Source organism: Pelophylax lessonae, assembly GCF_965119305.1.
Source record: "Pelophylax lessonae genome assembly, chromosome: 4".
NCBI lineage: Eukaryota > Metazoa > Chordata > Amphibia > Anura > Ranidae > Pelophylax > Pelophylax lessonae.
The window spans coordinates 670,336,362-670,361,074 of record NC_138771.1 but is presented as its reverse complement, the minus strand read 5'-3'; the positions used below and the strand labels follow the sequence as shown (position 1 = coordinate 670,361,074).

Sequence of the window (24,713 nt, the reverse complement as noted above, 5' to 3'; positions counted from 1 at the left end):
TATGATGATAGTACATTACAATAGTACATTATATCATAAATCAGAACATTTAAAAGTTTAAAAATACACATTATATATATATATATATATATACCCATATTGTTACACATAGGGATATATTATCATAATATAATTTAATATAATATAATTTAATATAAAAACATAAATATATGTATAGATGTCATTATTAATTTTATAAAAGCCACCATATTAAAAACAACCGTTTTAAAAAAATTGTCTAAAAAACCATCAGCCAATACAGCCATCCACTGATGTATCCTATTGGGTTATTCTAACTCCATACATGACTATTATAAAAAAGTATTATAAAAAGGTAATGGGGCATAACTCTCAGAAGTCCAATCCAAAAATTATTGGATGGGGTCAAATGAGAGAATTTGTCTCAATTTCTTCATTCAAACCACCTGGCACTAAGGTATCCAAAGTATAAAATTATATTATATTAAATTATATTAAATCATATTATGATAATATATCCCTATGTGTAACAATATGGGGATATATATATATATATATATATATATATATATATATATATATATATATATATATAATGTGTATTTTTAAACTTTTAAATGTTCTGATTTATGATTTAATGTACTATTGTAATGTACTATCATCATATTTATTCATCCATTTATTTATGTTTATTTTTATTATTTTTATTTTTATTCACTATATTCATTATTTTGTTTAATATTATTACTATTCTTATTTTTATTTTCCATTTTTATGTTTATTTTTATTAATTCCAATTTTTCCTTTTAAATTTATTTGTATTATTATTTTTATTTTCTGCACAGTCATGTTTGCAAATTAATTTGAATCGATTTTTTGCTAAGTGTAATTAAATCCATGTCGATTACTGTATTTTTGACTACTGCTTGGGTTTTCCACATAATACACATTGTCCCAGTTCAGTGTCACAGCGGGTTCCTCCCGAGTAAGAATAACGGCATTCTTTAGTACCCAGTTGGCCCTGCCTCCCTGTCTACTTAAAGCGGAGTTCCAGGCACAGAAGTCATTTTTTACTAAACATACCCCCGGGACAGTCAGGGCTAGCACATTCCACAATGGCTAGCCTCTGATCTGTCCCAGTTCGCACTTACCTTTTAGAAGAAATACTTACTTATAAAATTTCTTCCACAGCGTTTCCATCTCTCTTGTGGGCAGCTGAAGCCGGCAGCGGTCCTCTTCTGTGTCTTCTTCCGCGTCTTCTTGTCCCAGAATGCGCCTGCACCGGCCCCTCTCGTCACTTCCGGTGCGGCGCCGCATTCCTCCACAGCTTCTGGGCATGCCCAGAAGCTGTTTAGCAGGGGAATGCGGCGTCGCCCGGAAATGACGAGCGGGGCCGGTGCCGTCGCATTGATTCCTGGGAGCTATGACGTTCAGCTCCCAGGAATCATAGCGAGACAGGAAGTGAAAGGGGGGAGCCGCGGCTTCGAGGGAGGAAGTACTCTGAGGTGAGTATTTTCGATCTTCAATTACAAGGTAAGTAAACAAAAAAAAATAAAATAACTATCCAATTCCTTTTCAGGTGAGGTCTACCTAGCGGAGGGGCACAAAAAAAATATTGTTTTTGTGCCCGGAACTCCGCTTTAAGCCCTTGTCCAAAATGGCGCATTATCGGCCTGAGGAAGGAGCGCAAGCTCCGACAACGCGTCGCCGGCGCCAATACGCATCCCGAAAGTGACGTCAGAACGGCTAGTGCTGTGTCCCCAGTAGATGGGAAGTACCGATCTTCCACTCGTTACAACCCATCGCTCTGAGACCGCTTGTGCCATCCTGAATTCGGACACTGGGATCACCATTCTCATTCCCCTTCATAATACTGTTATGCTGGTTTTACATAACCGTTTGTGAGTACCTTTTCGTTGGTCTATTAAACATGTTATCCTGAAATACTGCACTGTTTTCTCCATCTGGAATATTAAAGGGGAGCTCTGACTGGAATCTTAAAGGGGAACTCTGACTGACTGGACACATAAAGGGGAACTCTGACTGGACACATAAAGGGGAACTCTGACTGGAATAATAAAGGGGAACTCTGACTGGAATAATAAAGGGGAACTCTGACTGGGACACTGGATGTAAAGGAGGACTCTGATGGGGACATGGATGTAAAGGAGGACTCTGACGGGGACACACTGGATATAAAGGAGTCCTCCTTTACATCAGTGTCCCCATCAGAGTGCCCCTTTACATCCAGTGTCCCACTCAGAGTTCCCCTTTATTTTTTCCGGCCAGAGTTCCCCTTTATGTGTCCAGTCAGAGTTCCCCTTTAATATTTCAGTCAGAGTTCCCCTTTATTATTTATTTATTACATCGTGTCCCCATGAGAGTGCCCCTTTACATTGTGTCCCCGTGCGGTGAGAGTGCCCCCTTACATCGTGTCCCTGTGCGGTGAGAGTGCCCCCTTACATCGTGTCCCCGTGTGGTGAGAGTGCCCCCTTACATCGTGTCCCCGTGTGGTGAGAGTGCCCCTTTAATGTGCCCCCTGTGCGGTGAGAGTGCCCCTTTAATGTCCCCCCTGTGCGGTGAGAGTGCCCCTTTAATGTCCCCCCTGTGCGGTGAGAGTGCCCCTTTAATGTGCCCCGGTGTGGTGAGAGTGCCCCTTTAATGTGCCCCCGTGCGGTGAGAGTGCCCCTTTAATGTGTCCCCTGTGCGGTGAGAGTGCCCCTTTTAATGTGCCCCCTGTGCAGTGAGAGTGCCCCTTTAATGTGCCCCGAGCTGTGTGACTGTTCTGTAATCAGATAATATTCCTCCATTTCTCACTATGAAAATCACAGAAGCATAAACCGTTCCGTCCCCATAGATAGTGCAGAGAGCGAGGGAGAATCTGACATTACATTCTCTCCCCTCTGCTCTCTGACTATCGTTGGATAATGCATCCGATACACTGCCCCGCCCCACCCCGCCTCCGCCCTGCCTCCTCTCAGTGAGTTCTACGGGATGTAATGCTTTCAGTCATTGAGAAGAGGCGGGGCGGAGCACGGACTGAACGCAATACATTCCTGAGCACTGGAAATCACACGAGATTTCGTCACTAGGCAAATTGCAAGGGCTGCTGGGATACATGTTCCAGGAGCCCTTGAGAATCGCCGAGTGGCGTAATCGCCGCAAGCATCAGGACCCGGAAGTGCAGATGAATACAGAAGATTAAAGGTATTTCCTTAAAAAAAAATTGTTCACATTGGCATTAGTATATTTAAAGGGGATTACAGAGGGCTCAACTTGCAAAAATGGGTGGAACTCCACTTTAACATTCTCTCTGCCTAACTAACTTCTATCTGAGTTTGACAGCTCTTTTATAGGGCTCTGACATCACCAGGGCCCCATAATCCATTGCTCAGATGCAGTGAATTACTGATGTCAATAATTTATTCACTGCACCTAAACAATGGATTATGGGGCACTGGGGGCATCACAGCCCTGTAAAAGAGCTGTCAAACTCAGATAGAAGTTAGTTAGGCAAAGGGAGTCTTAGGTTAATCAGCTGGCTCAGTGGCGTAGCTGGTCCAGCGGGCGGTCAATATTAATTATGGATTTTAATTAAAACCTATTAATTGTCCCCGCCCCTTCTGACGTGACATCAGTAATTTATTCACTGCACCTGAGCAGTGGATTATGGGGCGCTGTTGACATCAGAGCACTATAAAAGAGCTGTCAAACTCAGATAGAAGTTAGGCAGAGAGAGTCTTGGGTTAAACAGCTGGCTCGGTGGCGTAGGTGCTAGAATAACCGGCTTGCAAATGAGAGGCTGTGGGTTTGATTCCCTGGCCAGTGGATGATCGATATTGATTATGGATATTAAATAAAACCTATTAAATTAATTATGGATGCGGGGACTCTAAGTTCCCACGAAGAAGTCCATTTGTCCGCCATTCGGCGAACGGGCGAACAGGCAGTGTTCGAGTCGAACACGAAGCTCATCACTACCGGCCACGCTGTAGCCATCATTCTTCTATAGCACAGTCAGCAAGTGGTTCAATTAAATGGAGGGATGTAGGGCAACTATGGGTGGAAGTGAGATATAAATAGTTTTGATGACAAAACAGGTTGGAAGTGATGTCAGACACCAGAAGTGACACAATTACGCCCACTGGAAGTGCCACGGTGGTTATTTTAGAAGTGGTTACAATGCGTTTTTTCATTGAATGTCTCACTGAAAGTGCATGGATTGTAATAAATAAAATTATATAATAAGTATGTACTGCACTATGGTCTCTGCATGATATTGTTTGCATGGGAACCCTGGAGAGATGCTGGAGTGAAGAAGGACTGCTGGAAGTGGATGACTTTTGTGGAAAGTGATTTAAAGAGCAGCGATCTGGTAAGGTGCATGGAGTGATACTATTACACATTTGCATGTGTTGGATATGGATCGCCTAAAGCAAGTCAAGCAAGTATGGGCAGAGACACTATATTTTGTTCACAGATCGCGTGCTCCCGCCATGTTTCCTGGCCTCATTGATGGACCTGTGACCGCATTGGTGGGGCCACCAAGTAGAGGGAATGGAGATCAGCAAATGTCCGTTCTCTGATCTCCGCTTCCTGCTAATGACCCGGAAGTAATGTATAAAATGTCACTTCTGATCCTCGCTGTCACTTTCACCAGCTAGCAGGGAAAAAGCTAACGGAGTGCGATCTGTGCTCCATAAGCTATAATGGAAGATAGGTGGGACATTAGGGGCCTTTTATACCCCTGATGTCTCATTAAAGAGAATCTGTCACCCAAAAAGGCATCACATTGTCCCCATGTGATGAAAAAAAAAAGTTTAGTAAAAGAGAAATGTAAAAAATGAAAGTTACAGCTAAGCACCTAAAGTCAGCCCCCCGAAATCTTTGGGTGCCACTCCCCCCATACATGCATGAATGTAAATGCACGTGTCAGGGACACCTACACACAAGGCCATTGATTGCACCACACATTACATATCACCACACACACCGGACTCAGATCAATAACTCTCTGCCCATTTCTCACAGTTATCTCTAAACTGATGACCTGTAGGGGATTATAAAGTGTCTCCTATAAGGCACCGAAGTTTGTCCCCATTTCACGGGCGCACACAATTTTAAGGTTTGCCATGTTGGGTATCTATTTACTCGGTACAAACTCATCTTTTATCTTTTACCAAAAATGTGGGTCATTTATTGTGTCTGTGTGCCCTAAAATTATTTTTTGTGTTTTATTTACTGAAATTTAGTGCTTAATAAACTGTTGTGCTAATATCGTGTGAGATACAAAATTGGGACTAACACTATTTTATTCTCTGGGGTGTCTGCTTTCAGAAAATAGATCATGTTTGGGGGTTTTATCTAATCTTCAAGACTAAAATTATGTTTTATACATGAATGCAAAAAATGCAAAAAAGGTTCTGGCAGAGAAAGGGTTGAAGGGAATCTGTCATGAGAGAATCATGGGGCAGCTATTGATGAACTCTCCTTGTGAGAATGCTAGTTTCCTGGCTGTTATGCTTTCCCTTCAATACTGTCTCAGTCTCTGACCCGGAACAAGTATAGAGGTAAGGAATTCTGACACTTCTGTGATTCTTTTTCCCAGCATACTTGTTCCGGGTTGGAGACTCAAAGTGGAATAAAACTCAAAAACAAAAATAAGATATATTGGAGCTTACCAATCCTTAGATGTGGTGGCTGCATTCGTTTTCTGTTTTTCTCCTTTATTTTCCCCTGGTGATCCTTCCAGTAACACACTTCCTGTCTTAGGGTGGCTCCTCTATCTATGGAGGAGGGGCAGTGGAGACCCCCTTGGACAGCAGCATTGTCTGGAGAGGGGGGTGTTGGATTAGTAGATTTAGATGGACTTTACATAAGTCAGAAGACTTAAAGGTGGGAAGACAATGTAATAGAGCAGCACGAAATGTCAGCAGAATGCTTGGATGTATAGGGAGAGGTATAAGCAGTAGTGATGTCGCGAACCTAAAATTCGCCGTTCGCGAACGGCGAACGCGAACATTGGCAAATGTTCGCGAACCGGCGAACCGGGCGAACCGCCATAGACTTCAATAGGCAGGCGAATTTTAAAACACACAGGGACTCTTTCTGGCCACAATAGTGATGGAAAAGTTGTTTCAAGGGGACTAACACCTGGACTGTGGCATGCCGGAGAGGGATCACGCAAAAAAAAGTTCTTAAAAATTATAATTTTTTGATAGAGAGCCAATTATTGGAAAAATTAAAAAAAAATAAAAATAAAAAATTTCTTTGGATTTAGCATCTGGGGGGTCTAAAAAGTGTACCTGTCAAGTTTCAGCTCTGTAGCATGTCCAGAACCCCTAAAAAACAGCATTTTTCTTATATTTTCAGGAATACGGCTTCTCTGCGGCTGGCTTTTTCTCTTGCAGGCATTTAGCGGGCATTTTTTTAGGCAGGCATGTCATTTTTTGTATTTAGTGTCTGGGGGGTCTAAAAAGTGTACCTGTCAAGTTTCAGCTCTGTAGCATGTCCAGAACCCCTAAAAAACAGCATTTTTCTTATATTTTCAGGAATACGGCTTCTCTGCGGCTGGCTTTTTCTCTTGCAGGCATTTAGCAGGCATTTTTTTAGGCAGGCATGTCATTTTTTGTATTTAGTGTCTGGAGGGTCTAAAAAGTGTACCTGTCAAGTTTCAGCTCTGTAGCATGTCCAGAACCCCTAAAAAACAGCATTTTTCTTATATTTTCAGGAATATGGCTTCTCTGCGGCTGGCTTTTTCTCTTGCAGGCATTTAGCTGGCATTTTTTTTAGGCAGGCATGTCATTTTTTGTATTTAGTGTCTGGAGGGTCTAAAAAGTGTACCTGTCAAGTTTCAGCTCTGTAGCATGTCCAGAACCCCTAAAAAACAGCATTTTTCTTATATTTTCAGAAATATGGCTTCTCTGCGGCTGGCTTTTTTTCTTGCAGGCATTTAGCGGGCATTTTTTTAGGCAGGCATGTCATTTTTTGTATTTAGTGTCTGGGGGGTCTAAAAAGTGTACCAGTCAAGTTTCAGCTCTGTAGCATGTCCAGAACCCCTAAAAAACAGCATTTTTCTTATATTTTCAGGAATACGGCTTCTCTGCGGCTGGCTTTTTCTCTTGCAGGCATTTAGCGGGCATTTTTTTAGGCAGGCATGTCATTTTTTGTATTTAGTGTCTGGGGGGTCTAAAAAGTGTACCTGTCAAGTTTCTGCTCTGTAGCATGTCCAGAACCCCTAAAAAACAGCATTTTTCTTATATTTTCAGGAATACGGCTTCTCTGCGGCTGGCTTTTTCTCTTGCAGGCATTTAGCGGGCATTTTTTAAGGCAGGCATGTCATTTTTTGTATTTAGTGTCTGGGGGGTCTAAAAAGTGTACCTGTCAAGTTTCAGCTCTGTAGCATGTCCAGAACCCCTAAAAAACAGCATTTTTCTTATATTTTCAGGAATATGGCTTCTCTGCGGCTGGCTTTTTCTTTTTTTACTTTGCAAGCTGCTGTGCCACCTTATATATCAGTGGTGGGTGGGCAGTGGCACAGTACACTCTCTTTGGACCTGACAGCAGTCACTGGCACCCAGGCAACTGCAATTTAAAAAAAATATATATTTTTTTTTTTACTTTGCAAGCTGCTGTGCCACCTTATATATCAGTGGTGGGTGGGCACACAGTGGCACTGCAGTGGGCAAAGTACACTCTGTGGACCTGACAGTCACTGGCAGCCCAGGCAACTGCAATAATAAAAAATATTTTTTTTTTTTCAATTTATTGCAACAAGATGCTGTGCCACCGTATATATATCAGTGGTGGGCAGTGCACTGCAGTGGGTACAGTACACTCTGTGGACCTGACACAGCACTCACTGCAATTATGACAGAGGAAAAAAAAAATATTTTTTAAAATGCCAGGTACTGTGCCTGTGCCACCTGAAATTAGTGTGGTGTGCACACAGTACAGTCTGTGGTAGGTCTGTGGCCTCTCACACACAGCGGGCAGGCAACTGCAGTCACAGTGTACAATATATATATATATATATATATATATATATATATATATATATATATAGAAAAAACTCTATTACCTTACCAGCCCTTAAAAGGGCTTTTGGGGACGCTATATATATATATATATGTATATATATAAATAAAAAAAAAAAACCTCAATTACCAGCCCTTAAAAGGGCTTTTGGGGACACTAGATAGATAGATATATATATATATATATAAAAAAAAAAAATTACACAAATACCAGCCCTTAGAAGGGCTTTTTGGGGTGCTGTCCTTACAGCAGTTGTGGACCAAGAACACTGCAAGACCAGGAACACTGACTAACTGTCCCTAGCTTAACAGCAGCAGCAGCAGCAGCAGCAGCAGCTCTCTCCCTACTCTCACTACACACACTGCTTCAGAATGATCTAAGATGGATGCTGCCCTGGCTTATTTATAGGAGGTGGGAGGGTGTGGGAGGGAGGTATGCTGATTGGCTGGAAATGTGCCTGCTGACTGTAAAGTTCAGGGTCAAAGTTTGCCTCAATGATGTCTTATGGGGGGCGGACCGAACATCGCATATGTTCGCCGGCAGCGGCGAACGCGAACATGCTAAGTTCGCCGGGAACTGTTCGCCGGCGAACAGTTCTATACATCTCTAATAAGCAGTAGAAAGAGAGAAGTGCTTATGCCGCTGTACAGAACACTGGTGAGACCTCACTTGGAGTATTGTGCGCAGTACTGGAGGCCATATTTCCAGAAGGATATAGATACTCTAGAGAGAGTTCAGAGAAGAGCTACTAAACTAGTACATGGATTGCAGGAAAAAACTTACCAGGAAAGGATAAAGGACCTTAACATGTATAGCTTGGAAGAAAGAAGAGACAGAGGGGATATGATAGAAACTTTTAAATACATAAAGGGAATCAACTTGGTAAAGGAGGAGAGCATATTTAAAAGAAGAAAAACTACCACAAGAGGACACAGTTTTAAAATTAGAGGGGCAAAGGTTTAAAAGTAATATGAGGAAGTATTACTTTACTGAGAGAGTAGTGGATGCATGGAATAACCTTCCTGCAGAAGTGGTAGCTGCAAATACAGTGAAGGAGTTTAAGCATGCATGGGATAGGCATAAGGCTATCCTTCATATAAGATAGGGCCAGGGACTATTCATAGGATTCAGATATATTGGGCAGACTAGATGGGCCAAATGGTTCTTATCTGCCGACACATTCTATGTTTCTATGTTTAAGTGACTAACAAATTAAAGGAGAACTCCAGATAACACTTTATAAGCCGTTACACCAACATTTGTGTCTCCTTTTGGAATAAAGGTTTTCCATCAATGAATAAAAAGCTGATCATTGTAAGCACCCTTGTCAGTGGTAAATGGTTTGTCTCAATCCTCTAACTGCCACTTCTGTAGGACAGATTGGCCTGTTATAGGAAGTTGGGAAATAACAGCAGAACCAACAGGTAAAAGAAGGAAGTTACAGGGGGACTCCGAAAAACAAAGACTGCGATGTTCATGTCAGTGACAGACGCCATCATATCTGTCATTTTTTATTTTACCTTTACTATCACTTTATAAGTTCTTACATTACACACAGCCAGGGAACTAGCATTTTCAGAAGGAGGCCTGCAATGGCAGCCCTCATACTTCTCCCAGGAGAAACCACTTCCTCCAATCATTGGCTGATCAATGAACCAATCCCACCACCCGTCCCTGTGATGTCACCAGACTGTGGGCAGAATTCTCACATCTCCCGCCTCCCCCCACATATCTTTATACAACCTCCCCCTACATATAACCCAGCATGGAGGGGCTCAGTGAAGGTGGTGGTGAAGGTGTGGAGGTGTCGGATTGGGTCACACAGATCATAAAAGGAGATCTGCCCGGCCTCATAATCCAGATCTATCCTGACTCTGTTACTGGAGAGATTGGTGGGTAAGCAGGTCAGTTTACTGTCATGTATCACCGAATACTCATCATCTTCCCTGTCCAATCCCCAGGACTTCTTATTCATTCCAATCTCTGACTGCACCCCTCTCCTGTCTATACTGGGGTAACACATCCCAATTATCCAATTCCTCGATCCCCTGACATCCACATCCCAGTAATGTCTCCCTGAGGAGAAACTCTGACTGCTCATCACCTGATAACACTGGAATCTCTCTGGTATTTTGGGGTGATTTTGGTCTATATCTGACCTGGATACAGTTTTCCTGTCATCTGATATCTGTAGATAATTATTAGCTGTGTTTCCATCCAGTAATATGTCTGCAGCTCCCTGTATATAGAAGTATACATTTACCTCTGTTATTATATCAGATAAACCGGTGTGTAAGATCCCCGCCACACCCAGACCCCCTCCATCATGGAGGAGTTCCTCATGTCTCTCTCTGTCCTCATTATCTCCATCCTCAGTATCACACAAGTCACCTGTGTCTGATTCCTGTAAGACAGTCAGTGGATCCGTCATGTTACACAGCTCCTCAATGTCCACCATCTTCCTGGACAGCTCCTCCTTCTTTATTTCCAGATCCCGGATGGAGATGGAGATCCGCTCTGCCCGCCCGGAGATCTCCCTCAGGACTCTCTTCTCCAGGTCTTCCAGACGTCTCCTGAGATCTCTAAACAGGGCAGTGACTCTCTCGGTGTCACCAGCTGCTTCTTCTTCTACTTTCCTCCTGTGTTCCTGCAGATTTTGGACTCTTTCCTCTATCTCTTCTCTCTTTGTCAGAAGTTTCTGCAGAACATTCCTCAGTGTCTTCTTCTTCTTATCAGAAGCCTCATCCATCATATCCATCTGGTGTCCCCGATGTTCTCCAGTCACACAAAACTTACAGACACAGGTCTCATCCTCAGTGCAGTAATACTCCAGGATCTTCTTATGGACGGAGCATTTCCTGCTCTCCATGGACAAGGTGGGGTCACATAAGATGTGTTCTGGGGACTTTTTGTGGACTCTCAGGTGTTTCTCACACAGATAGGCCTCACAGAGCAGACAGGATCTAACAGCAGGTACAGGAGAGTCCACACAGTAAGTACAGAAGACCCCAAGCTCCTCCTTATCTGGCTGAGCAGACAGGAAAGTCTCTGCTATGTTACGTAGTTTCATGTTCCTGTGCAGTGCAGGACGATCCGGAAACTTCTCTCTGCATTCAGGACAGGAATATCCTCCAGACCCCCCCTGTGTATCCAGCACACCATCAATACAGACCCGGCAGAAGTTGGGTCCACATCTCAAGGTTACAGGATCTGTATAAATGTTCAGACAGACGGAACATTCCAGCTCAGCTCTCAGATCAGCAGACGCCATCGCTGACAGAAGAGAAAGTGAAAGTCTGGAGCTAGAAATACAACTGAGCTCGTTACAACTCGTCTGCACAGGGCGAGGCTGAGCTCAGCTCTCTGTTGATTTGTTATTTAACCTTTTGATGTCAGAATAAGACAAGCCCCATGATTGTGTACATTTACAATGATAAAAATCTATTTAATTAATTGTGGAGTGGCATGGCATGCCTTTCTTCCAGCATTCATATCCACAGACCACATCAGGGGTGCAGCATCTAGATGTAGGGTACATGGGCCTTTCTTTTACACCCAGATATGAAGAGAAGGTGGTGGAGTGTCTAACCAAGTCTTCATCCTCCTCCTCCTCCTCCTCCTCTGTCTCCCAGAAGCAGAAATGATTGAAGTCATCAGTAGCTGCTAAAGCTCCATGTTCTACCTCCTCATCAACAGATACTCCTGTCATTGCCCCACCAATTGGCATGGAGGAGTCAGCTGAGATATTTCAGGACAGCGTCAGTCACTTGCTGCAAGAGGATGCACAGCAATTATCCACTTGCCGACACATAGCCGAATGATAGCGCGGTCGGCTTATTCTGGGAAGGCGTAAAATGACGTCCTCCCAGAATTGCGCTTCCCGACGCGCCCCTGCTTCACGGCGGATCATGCCTCATGGGGCATTATGCACCACAGATCATGAAAAAGGGCCAATGACAGCTGCTCTCTACAACGTTATCGCTCCGTTCAATGACGGAGTTATCAGTTGTCAGCAAATCGGCGCATGTCCAGTTCAATTCTCTCCTCGCACTCTGTACACAGCGATCGGTACAGCGAGCGAGGAGAGGAGGGAGCCTGTAGCACTGTTCACCACCTGCCTCCTCCATTCCTCAATCATGCCTCATCCATGCCACATTCATGGCTCATATGTGCCCACCCATGCTACCTCAGTGCTCATCCGTGCCACATCCATGCCATGTCAGTGCTCATCCGTGCCACATCAGTGCTCATCCATGCCTCATCCGTGCCACATCCATGCCTCATCTGTGCTCACCCATGCCACCTCAGTGCTCATTCGTGCCACATCCATGCCACGTCAGTGCTTATCATTGCCCTACAGTGCCTCAAAAAATTGTAATGGGAAATTCTTTCCACATTTTCCAAAAACTTGTGGAAAAAAATTACATGTTCAAAAGAAGCGTTATGCCTCCTAGATTATGTGTTGGGGTGATTGCTTTCCAAAATGGGGACATTTTGTGGGTGTTTCCATTGTCCTGGTGCTCCAGGGCCTTCAAAAGTGTGATAGGTTGTCTGAAAATTATATGTGTACGTTTTGCTCCTAGAAAGCCTGGAGGCAGGGCCGGTGCTAGACTATTTTGCGCCCTAGGCAAGACCAGCTGCTTGCACCCCCCGAAAAAAAAAACATAAACATTTGTAAAGCCCGGTCACTGCACTATGGGTGAGCAGGGTCTTAGGTAGAAATGCACCTGCATCTGTGGCTTCACTGGAAAAAATAATATGTCCCTGCATCCTTGGTGTCACTGAAAGAAAAAATTCCCTGCATTGGTGGTTTCACTGGAAGGAGAAATGTCCTTGTGTCCATGTTGTCACTGGAAGAAAAAAATTGTCCCTGCGTTCATCATATATGATGTGCACCAGTAAATTTAAGGGGCTTGGGTGGTAGGAAGCTGCCAGTGGGGATACAGGGGTACAAGATGACAAGGGGTGAAGGTGACAGGGGGGAATGAAGATGACAGGGGGGGATGAAGGTGACAGGGGGGATAAAGATGACAAGGGGTGGGATGGTAGGAAGCTGACAGTGGGGTACAGGGGGGGGATGAAGATGACAAGGGGTGGGATTGTGGGAAGCTGACAGTGGGGTACAGGCTGATGAAGATGACAGGGGGTGGGAAGCTGACAGTGGGGTACAGGGGGGATGAAGATGACAAGGGGTGGGATGGTGGGAAGCTGACAGTGGGGCACAGGGGGGGATGAAGATGACAGGGGGTGGGATGGTGGGAAGCTGACAGTGGGGTACAGGGGGGATGAAGATGACAGGGGGTGGGATGGTAGAAAGCTGACAGTGGGGTACAGGGGGGATGAAGATGACAGGGGGTGAGATGGTGGGAAGCTGACAGTGGGGTACAGGGGGGATGAAGATGACAGGGGGTGGGATGGTAGGAAGCTGACAGTGGGGTACAGGGGGGATGAAGATGACAGGGGGGATGAAGATGACAGGGGGTGGGATGGTAGAAAGCAGACAGGGAGGGATGAAAATGACAAGGATGTGATGGTAGGAAGTTGACAGGGGGGGATGAAGATGACAGGGAGTGGGATGGTAGGAAGATGACATGGGGGGGGGGGGTGAAAATGACAGGGGGTGAACAATAAAAATAACCCTATCACATGGACAGAGAACACAATTCCACTCCATTCAGTCACAGTTCAGGCTTTGAAGTGCAGCATTCATTAGACAATTGGGGATTTGATAACAGTTCTGTAAACAATTGCAGATCATCTACTGAACTCCATTTTTTACAAACAAAACTGATATAAATTATTACTGAATCTTAAAATGTGTCCTCACAGGAAAGTTTCTGTGTCACCCTTAGTAACCAATCATATTACAGCTCATATGCCCTAGTGCTGGTTGCACAATGACCAGGAGATTCTGACCAATAGGAATGGGCTGAACACCCTCCTGTTTGGTACGCAGCAGAACTTCCGAACAGGGGAAATGTTCTAACCCAAATGGCAAATTTCATTGAAATCTATAGGATTTGAACAGGACAAATTAAAAGTGCTAATTTTGAAGGTTTACAGTATATGCAATATGGGGGTCTGGGTACTGCCCTGGGGGACATGTATCAAAAATCATTTTAAAAACAAACAATAGTTTTTTCAGGAGCAGTGATTCTAATTATGCTTAAAGTAAAACAATAAATATTAAAAATTCCATAAAATATAGTGCTGGGGGGTCCCCTTAATGTCCCTGTAAAGTAGCGCAAAAAAAAAAAAAAAAACATGCTACAGCAAAAATGAAATTTCTAAAGAAAAAAAGAACGAGCCAAATGCCAATTAAAGTGACTCGCAGTTAAAATTATTGGCACCCGGCTATTGAAAAAATAAAGAAAAAAATGGCATGGGGTCCCCCCAGTCAATAACATGGGGGAGTTGGGCCCTGCCCCCCTACCCCAAAGCACCTTGTCCTCACGTTGATGGGGACAAAGGCCTCTTCCCAACAACCTTATTAAAATCTGGAAGCCCACTTTAACAGGGGTGCCCCCTGTTCCTACCCCCCCCCCACCCTTTGTGGATGGGCATCGGGTACATTGTACCCCTACCCATTCACCAAAAAAGTGTCAAAAAGTAAAAGAACAATAGAAACAGAATGAGGCGGGGCCAACGGGAGGCGAGAGCGTTTTATTTTTTTGGGTCCATCGGGCATCGTGACTGACTATGGATTTACATGGAAGGGCACTATTTTTTTATTTGTTATTAAAGGATTTATCAAAAACTGTTTCTTGTGCTTATTACTTTTTGACATTTTCACCCGATACCCATTCACATAGGCGGGGGGATCTGGGAGCCCCCTTGCTAAAGATAAGACCCCAACAACCACAGCCCAGGGTTGTCAAGAAGATGCCCTTGTCCACATCAACATGGAGACAAGGTGCGTCGAAGTGGGAGCAAATCCCCCTCTGCCCCAAAGCACCCAGCACCCCATTGTATGGTTCAGGAAGGGGGGCGCTCACTCGTCCCCTCTCTTTTCCTGACATGCCTGGCTGCATGCTCAGACAATGGTCTAGTATGGATTTTAGGGGCCTTTTTTTTTTTTGGCATGGGGTTCCTCCTCAAATCCATACCAGACCCACGGTGCCTGGTATGGACTGGGGGGACCCCGTACCGTTTTTTTGTTTATTTTATATTTTTTTCAGCTGTCAACGGGGAAGCCATTTACAGCTGATGACTCATCGGTTGTTAGGGTCACCTCTGCCGGCTTCCTGGCTCCAATCCTTAACAACCAGCTTACACTGCACCTTGGTTGGGCAAACCTTTGCATGCACTGTGCATTACAGGGTGTTTGTTGGGGCGAACACCCGGGGAACACCCTGCAAATTCAGGTGTTTGGCAAACGGCCGAACAGGCAAATGTTCAGCCTGAACTCCTTCTTGGGCCGAACCGTTCGCCCATCCCTACTGACCAATATGGTGTAATCATTTATGCTGGAGCAAACTATCTGACCTATCTCAAATAATGATCTCTCTTAGGATCATGGGAAATGACTTCAGCCCCTCATAGCAGAATTTCTCCACTCCAGTATCTAGATATCTTTCCTAAAATAATAAAGGTATCAGTAGACCTCCATCACTGCAGATCATGTCCATATGTGAGCTGCAGAGGTCCCTATGTAAAAATGTCATCTTTAAGCCCCTCCTCCATCAGCCTCTATACTGATCCCCATTGGTGGTCGTGGGTGGGGCTTCTTCTGGCTCAGATCATGCAGTGTGCAGAGGCGGGGCTCATCCTGAATATACACAGTAACCCTGGTGTCACGGGTCTTTGGGGTTCTAGAACTTCAGTTCTCATATCATAGTGAGCACAGCACAACCCAATCTGAGGAAATGCTTTATCTCCATTTATTATAAAGAAGTCACTTATAATTATCAGAGTTGCTCTGATTTTAAATTATGAAATAAAAGTTGTGCAGATAACATTTTTCTCAATGGGTTGGCCAGATAACCTTCTGATGAACCCACCATCTCCACATTTATACAAATTTGCAAACCATAAGACTCTGATAATTGGCTACGAAAGGAAAGTTTGTTTGAGCTTCAGGGTACAGGGTAATCAAGGTTTTTTCTGAAGACTTCTTCTATAGTCCAAGTTTAGTGTAAGGTTTCCTTGAAGACAATAATGGTAACAAAATGAGAAGATTACACACAAGAGACATTTAACTTTGCGACTGGTGAGTATCTTTGCGACTGGTGAGTATCTTGCGACTGGTGAGTATCTTGCGACTGGTGAGTATCTTTGCGACTGGTGAGTATCTTTGCGACTGGTGAGGATCCTTGCGACTGGTGAGTATCTAGTGACTGGTGAGGGTATTAGCGACTGGTGGGTACCCCAGGTTTAGTACCAGGGAAGTTAGAGGTAGTGTAGGTAAGGAAGAGCAGGTCGTTAATATATCCCCATAGAGTAGTGGGTAATAATGTCCGACAGGATTGCGGATGCCACTCAGTGCACTTCTTGCGCCATGTATGCGTTCCTTGATGAACCAATCAAGGACGAATACTGCTGTGCAAGATGTGAGCGACTTGTTGCTCTGGAAGCCCACATCGTGGATCTAGAGAACACAGTGACAAGACTGCGTGGCATCTACAACCTGGAAAGGAGCTTGGACTTTACCCATCAGGCGCTGGCAGGGGCCAGCATAGAGGAGGGAGGAGTAGAAGAGACGCAGGCATCAGAGGTACGCAGCTGGGTGACTGTTAGGAATGTTAGTGGGAGGAGAGTCAGGGAGGCCAGTCCTGAGTTGATAGACCCCAACATGTTTGCCGAGTTGCAGGTTGAGGGGGATATCAGCTCAGGGGTGGCAGGGCTGGAGCATGCGCCCTCCCCCAGCTGCCAGGGGAGGGACGGCTCCAGGAAGAAGGGGGGCTGTAACTCAGGAAAGGTTAGAAAGGTTGTGGTAGTTGGGGACTCAATTATCAAGAGGACAGAGAGGGCAATCTGTAAAAAAGATCTCGTGAACCGAACAGTATGTTGTTTACCGGGCGCCCGAGTTTGGCACATCGCAGATCTGGCAGACAGATTGATGTGGGGGGCTGGGGATGACCCAGCGGTCATGGTGCATGTGGGCACTAATGACAAAGTTAAAGGTAGGTGGAAGATCCTAAAGAACGATTTCAGGGACTTAGGTAATAGATTGAGGAAAAGGACCTCCAAGGTGGTTTTCTCTGAAATACTGCCTGTACCTCGAGCCACACAGGAGAGGCAGAAGGAGATTAGGGAACTTAACAAGTGGCTGAGGAACTGGTGTAGGAAGGAGGGGTTTGGGTTCCTGGAGAACTGGGCCGACTTCTCAGTCGGCTACCAGCTCTTTAGTAAGGATGGGCTGCACCTTAATGGGGGCGGTACAGCTCTTTTGGGGAGAAAGATGGCCACCAAGTTGGAGGAGCTTTTAAACTAGGAGACGGGGGGAGGGCTCAGAAGTAGAATCAGTCAGGAGGGAGCAAAGGACTGAAGACAGTTGTAGGGTCAGCAGCGACAGTAGGTCCACAGCGTCAATCGGTAGGTCTGTGCGGGAGAACCGCAGACCAAACAGGAATAAACATAACCACCAATCACGTTTAACTTCCGTACAACTAAGAGGGGTATATGCTAATGCCAGGAGCCTAGCTAATAAAATGGATGAGTTGGAAATGTTAGTACATGAGGAGGACATAGACCTTGTGGGAATAACGGAGACTTGGTTCGACCCCTCACATGACTGGCTGGCCAATATCCAAGGGTATTCGGTGTACCGGAAGGACAGGGTAGGAAAAAGAGGGGGAGGAGTTTGTCTCTACGTCAAGAATAATGTAAAGGTGATTGAGAGGAGTGACATTACGGAAGGGATGAGTATGGAGTTAGAATCCATGTGGGTAGAACTCCATAGGGAAGGAGAAAAGGGAAAAGTAATTGTGGGGGTTTGCTATAGGCCACCTAAACAAGGGGAGGAGGTAGAGCAGGAATTTTTAGCACTTTTGGGTAAAGTGGCAAAGCTAGGATCAGTCATCATATTGGGGGACTTCAATTATCCCGACATTAACTGGGAAGAGGGGACTACACACTCACATAAGGCCCGTCAATTCACGGAAACCTTACAGGATAATTACATGTCACAGTTGGTGGATTCTCCGACTAGAGATAATGCAATCCTGGATCTATTGATCACTAGTGACCCAGACCTAATCTCGGAGGTAGGAGTCCAGGACAACCTGGGCTCTAGCGATCACAGGATGATCACATTTAGCATAAATAACAATATAGCAAGGCAAGTGGGGAATATAAGAACCCTTAACTTCAGAAGGGCAGACTTTCCAAAATTGTACTCATTGATGGAAAGGGTAAACTGGGACCAAACCCTGGGATCCCTGACCACAGAGGAAAAATGGGAATGCTTTAGGAACATATTAAGCAAAGGCATCTTGCAGTGCATTCCTATGGGAAATAAATTTAGAAGAGACAAGGCCAAACCTGGATGGCTAAACCGTAGCGTTAAAAAACTTATTAGGGAAAAAAAATTGGCCTTCAGGAAATATAAATCAGAGGGCACAGTATTGGCTTTCGACCAATACAAGGAGGCAAATAGGAAGTGTAAACACGAAATCAAGATGGCTAAAATAGACTTTGAGAGACAAATAGCGGAGGATAGTAAAAAAAACCCAAAGAAATTCTTTAAGTATATCAACAGCAAAAAAACTAGGGCAGAGCATATTGCACACATAATTAACGGTGATGGGAGGATGGTTACAGAGGACACTGAAAAAGCAACCGTACTGAATGCTTTTTTCTCGTCAGTCTTTACTCAGGAAATGGAGGGGTACACTGACCATGACTGTATGGTTAGTAGTAGTGCACAGGACTTGCCACTATGGCTAACAGAGGGTGAAATCAGGGAAAGGCTGGATAAACTTAACACAAACAAATCACCAGGCCCGGATGGCGTACACCCGAGAGTACTTAAAGAGGAAGTAAACCCTCCTCAGGAAGTTGTACCTATAGGTAAGCCTATGATAAGGCTTACCTATAGGTACTGTAAATATCTCCTAAACATGTACGGTTTAGGAGATATTTACCTTTAATGCAGCCAGTGACGTCACTGGCGCATGCGCTCTGAAGGAACGGCTGATCGTGCCGTTCCTTCAGAGCCCCGTGCCGTGACCGTCGGCTCCTGCGCGCGTGCGCAGGAGTGACGTCACCGCGGCTCCGGCCAATCCGATGGCCGGATGCCGCGATCCCGGAAGACGTAAAAGTCCCTAACAGACGCCCTTTCCAAACCCCCTTTTTCGATCCCGGAAGACGGGCGACTGAACATGTCGCTCGTCATACAGGTAAGAGAGCGGCACGGCGGGGGCTCGTTCTAAGGTAAGTATTTCATAATGAGCTAGTATGCGATGCATACTAGCTCATTATGTCTTTCTCTTGCAGGTTGTAAAAGAAAGAACATTTTTTTTAACGAGTTTACAACCTCTTTAAAGAACTCAGTAAGGTTATATCCAGACCACTGTTCCTGATCTTTGCAGACAGTATTAGGACAGGAGATGTACCAGGGGAGTGGAGGAAAGCAAACGTGATTCCGATATTCAAAAAGGGTCAGAGGCATATACCGGGAAATTATAGGCCTGTCAGTCTGACATCAGTAGTATGTAAACTTCTGGAGGGGATGATAAGGGACTATATTGTAGAGTTTGCTAAGGACAACCGCATCATCAGTAGTAACCAGCACGGGTTTACAACTGGGCCTTCTTGTCAAACCAATCTCTTAACATTCTACGAGGAGGTGAGCTGTGAGCTAGATAGGGGCAGACCAGTGGATGTGGTGTACCTAGATTTTGCTAAGGCGTTTGATAAAGTTCCCCATAAGCGCTTAATTTATAAAATAAGGTCTGCAGGTATCGACAGCAGGGTTTGCTCTTGGATACGGAACAGGCTTAAAGGGCGGGTCCAAAGGGTGGTAATAAACAGCGCATACTCAGACTGGTCTGAGGTAGCAAGCGGGGTCCCCCAAGGCTCAGTCCTAGGACCAACCTTGTTCAATTTATTCATAAACAGCATTGAGGACGGGATCAGTAGTTCAATATCAGTTTTTGCAGATGACCCAAAATTGGGCAGGGCAATAACAGCACAGCATGAAGCAGATATCCTACAGAATGACCTGGACATAATAACGGAGTGGGCAACGACATGGCAAATGAGGTTTAACGTGGAGAAATGTAAGGTTTTGCACTTGGGGACTAGAAACATAAAAGCACAATACATGTTAGGTGGGGAAACCTTGGGAGAATCAAAAATGGAGAAGGATCTGGGAGTCTTGGTTGATGATAGACTAGGCAACAGCATGCAATGTCAAGCGGCAGCTGCCAAGGCTAGCAGGATATTAGCATGCATAAAGAAAGGGATGTATTCCAGAGATAAGACTATAATCCTTCCACTTTATAAAACTCTGGTCCGACCTCATCTGGAGTATGCTGTCCAGTTCTGGTCACCTGTCCTCAGAAGGGATGTGTTGGAGCTGGAGAGGGTCCAGAGAAGGGCAACTAAACTAATTAGGGGATTGGAGGACCTTAATTATGAAGAGCGTCTGCAATCGCTTGATTTATTCTCCCTGGAGAAGAGACGCCTGAGGGGGGACATGATAGCAATTTTTAAATATCTCAATGGGGATCTAGGCTTAGAAAAATATCTCAATGGGGATCTAGGCTTAGAAAAAAAGCTGTTCAGTCGAAGGGATTGCATGAGGACTCGGGGGCATACAATGCGATTAGAGGAGAAGCGTTTTAACCTCAGGCAACGTGGGGGGTTCTTTACTGTTAGGGCTACAAGATTGTGGAATTCTCTACCACAAGAGGTGGTGTCTGCGGGTAGTATGGTGGCTTTCAAAAGACTACTAGACGTACATCTCAAGGATCAGAACATTCAGGGGTATGCGAGATGATTATAGCCACACACACCTACACAGGTTGAACTGGATGGACTATTGTCTTTATTCAACCTCACCTACTATGTAACTATGTAACGGGCAAATATTCTGGGACTGTGTTCTAAAGAAAGTTAATCCGGGAAAAAAAGTGATTTTATATATTTCCATATTTTCATAAGACACAACAGTTTCTACTTTTGGGAAACTTTTGGAAAAGACTATAAAAGGTTAAATCACTTTTTAAAGTGTACATTATAGACAAGACATCATACTATCTAAAAGGACTCAGTCATGATAAGAAGACTATTACCATATCTATGTTTTATTATAATCCTTAAAATAAGAAGTGTGTTTCATAATCTACGTTTTCTGAAGTAAGATGGAGATGGTGCAAGATGTATCTAAAGATTTTGAAGAAGTAATAATTAATACATTAATATGGATCACTGGATAAAATAATACTTCTTTAGCCAGTGTTACTGTACATGATTAAGATGACAAATCACCAAATGATTACTATCACAAATAATGCCACACACCCCAAGAATATAACTATATACCCTTAAGCAAAATACCATTAAATTAATCTAAGGATAAAAAATATTTTATATGATATAAGATTGAATCAAATGAATCCAATTTTATTCCCAGGAGACCTAATAAATGGATTTCTAGTCTTAGAGTGCCATCTGGTGGACAAGTTAGCCCATTGGCTGTGAAAACATTTAGTTAATCAGTAGTTTTACTTACAATCAGAGGTAAGAAAATATTCCAAACTATACCCTCTAGGCACATCCCAAATTAATAGGATTTTTGGGAATAAAATGGAAAATTCAGCAAGAAAACGGGGCTTCATATTCATCTTTATCACATCCACCATAGCCATCATCATCATCTTCATTAGTACTTTTTCATAAAGCTCCCTCTCTCGGTCTTAGATTTTCAATTTACTTTTTTGAAGTTCCTACCGGATGTGGCCCCTATCTTAGCTTCAAAAAATTCCTGGGTATAATGTTATCCTTACTTTAAACATTCCATCTTCCTTCTGAAAGAAATTCATATATGTGTGTGTGTGTGTGTGTACTGTATATATATATATATATATATATATATATATATATATATATATATATATATACATCCTCTTTGTACTAAATTTTAATATATTCAATTAATGGTATTATAACACCTTGGGATTCAGTAATTCATTCTTAGCTGTATAAAAACAGCCTGTAGATAGACTGAACCTCTTCGTTCTGCTGCAGAAGAAGCAAAGGTGACCTCTGAAAAATGTGGACCTAGTTGTCGGCTAGGTTAGTTAGATTAGTGGTACTCTGGTATGATACCTATGAGTGGACAGTAAATTATCAAAATTCATCTAGTTACCAGACATATACTGGCCTCCTGTAAAAAAGAGGTCCAGTACTGCTGGTAAGCAGGCATTTTTTACATCTAAGGTGTCGGTGTCTCTGGTGGTCAGTTGCACACGGTGACAGATGTAGGCTGCATGATATTCTGACTGGGAACCATATGTGACAAAGTGTCTTCCAGCTCAATTCTCACTTTCTGTCACAACACTCATTGGGAATTTTTATTCATGTGATAGTCTTTGGCCTTTATATGTATAGTTTGTATGTTTATATTTTAACCACTTGCTGACCGCTCACAGTAATTCTACTGCGGCAGGTCGGCTCCCCTGGGTCCAGCGACGTAGACTTAGACACAGCGGGAGTCGGGCCGGAGGAGGAGAGGCGGCTATCGCCGCCTCCCTTCCCCCGATCGTCAGGGAAAAGTGTGAGAAGACCCGCCTGCTTATGTAAACAAAGCAGGCGGATCTTCTCAGTGACAGACAGGGAGAGATCACAGGATTCAGCATAGCTGAACCTGCGATCTCTGTCTGTGTCACAGAACCCCCTCCCCCCACACACGTCAGTAAGCATGAGACATACATTTATCAACCATAGGGTTAACCCCTTCCCTGCCATTGTCATTATTACAGTAACAGTGCATATTTATAGCTCTGATTACTGTAGTAATGTCACTGGTCCCCCCAAAAGTGTCAGTTAGGGGTCCTATCTGTTCGCCACAACGTCGCAGTCCCGCAAAATAAAAAAAAAATTGCAGATCGCCGCGATTACTAGTAAAAAAAAAACAATAAAAATGACATAAATCTTTCCCTGTAGTTAGTAAACACAATAACTTTTGCGCAAACCAATCAAAATACGCTTATTGCAATTTTTTTTTACCAAAAATATGTAGCAGAAAACAAATTGGCCTAAAATGTTAAAAAATTTAGATTTTTACATTTTTTTTTTTTTGGTATGTTATATAGCAGACTGCTCAATTGTCCGTTAAAATAACGCAGTGCCGAATCGCAAATTAGGGCCTGGTCAGGAAGGGGGTCAAATCTTCCGGTCTTAAAGTGGTTAATTATCCAGCATGTTTAATCATCATTGCTAGTGCAACTCTGTTTTGTTTTATAACAGAGCCATGTGGCCAACGTGCTCGCTCTAGCTTGATGCTTGTATGTGTGCCTGTGCAGTAGGCACGGCCAAATCTCCCAGGGGAGGGGACAGAGACAGGGGGAGTGGGTTGCTGAGTTTGTATACACCCCCTCTGAACTTTTAAACATTACTGGGAGCTACAGGAAAGATGAAGTGCACATGCTAGAAATACAAAAGGAAAGAACGGCTGATTTGGGATGATGGTAATATGTGCTAGTCATTTAACCCATCCCATACTTCTCCTTTAAATTGTATCGATTATAACGTATTTGTGATGATTTTGCATTTAATATGTCTGTATTTATTAAGTTTACATTTTTTTCTAAATAGACACACTATTGGCTCCTGAAGAAGCGACCATGTCACGAAACATGTAGAGTTAACCACACTGGTGTAGGAAAATCCGAGCACCTGGAGAGACTTGAAGCACGTAGCTTACATCTTGACAAGCCTCCTGGTGTGCGGAATACGAGCATTACACCTTGTTTGTATTATATAGTGCTCAGTAGTGCTTTAACGGTGTTTATATATATATAGTATATATAGTCATTCTAATGGATATTTTGTATGGGTTTTTTTATTATTGTCTGAAAGTAAAATATGGATTTTTTTAAGGAGCTGATTGGTGTATGTTCCTTTGAAGCCCATCCTTTTGATTTCTCTAAATTATGCCCAATTTTGGGACGTGGCACTGATTAAGATTACTATTGCTCATGGTACCACCCAGTGGGCACTCTACCTGTATAGATATCGATTGTAGTCCTTAGTAACCAATCATATTACAGCTCTCATTTCCTAGTGCTGGTTTGGTCAGTGACTGGGAGATTCTGACCAACATGGTGTAATTATTTCTGCTGGAGCGGAGTACCTGACCTATCTCCTGTAATACTCTCTCCGAGGATCATGGGAAATTACTTCAGCCCCATCATAGCAGAATGACTCCATTCCAATATCTCGATTTTTTTGCTTTCCTGAAATAATGAAGGCATCAGAAGACCTCCATCGTTTCAGGTCATGTCCCATCTGTGATATGCAGAGGTCCCTATGTAGAAGTGTCACCCTCTAGCCCCTCCCCTATCAGCCTCTATACTGATCTCCATTGGTGGATGTGGGCAGGGCTTCTTCTGGCTCAGATCACGCAGTGTGCAGTGGCGGGGCTCATCCTGAATATACACAGTAACCCTGGTGTCACGGGTCTTTGGGGTTCTAGAACTTCTCATATCATAGTGAGGACAGCACAACCCAATCTGAGGAAATGCTTCATC

At 43.8% G+C, this 24,713-nt stretch overlaps 1 protein-coding gene across 1 annotated transcript in view; it reads right to left on the bottom strand.

Annotated features, from left to right (window-relative positions):
- Window positions 1-9,542: 9,542 nt before the first annotated feature.
- The window catches only part of LOC309553102 (uncharacterized protein), a gene marked incomplete at its 5' end in the record, with an annotated part of 35,392 nt that continues 20,221 nt past the window's right edge, over window positions 9,543-24,713 (bottom strand). Inside the window, one exon of the mRNA XM_082253999.1 lies at window positions 9,543-11,318. Coding sequence (XP_082110125.1) covers window positions 9,722-11,318 — 1,597 coding nt within the window. The 3' untranslated portion in view covers window positions 9,543-9,721. The remainder of the gene's footprint in view (window positions 11,319-24,713) is intronic.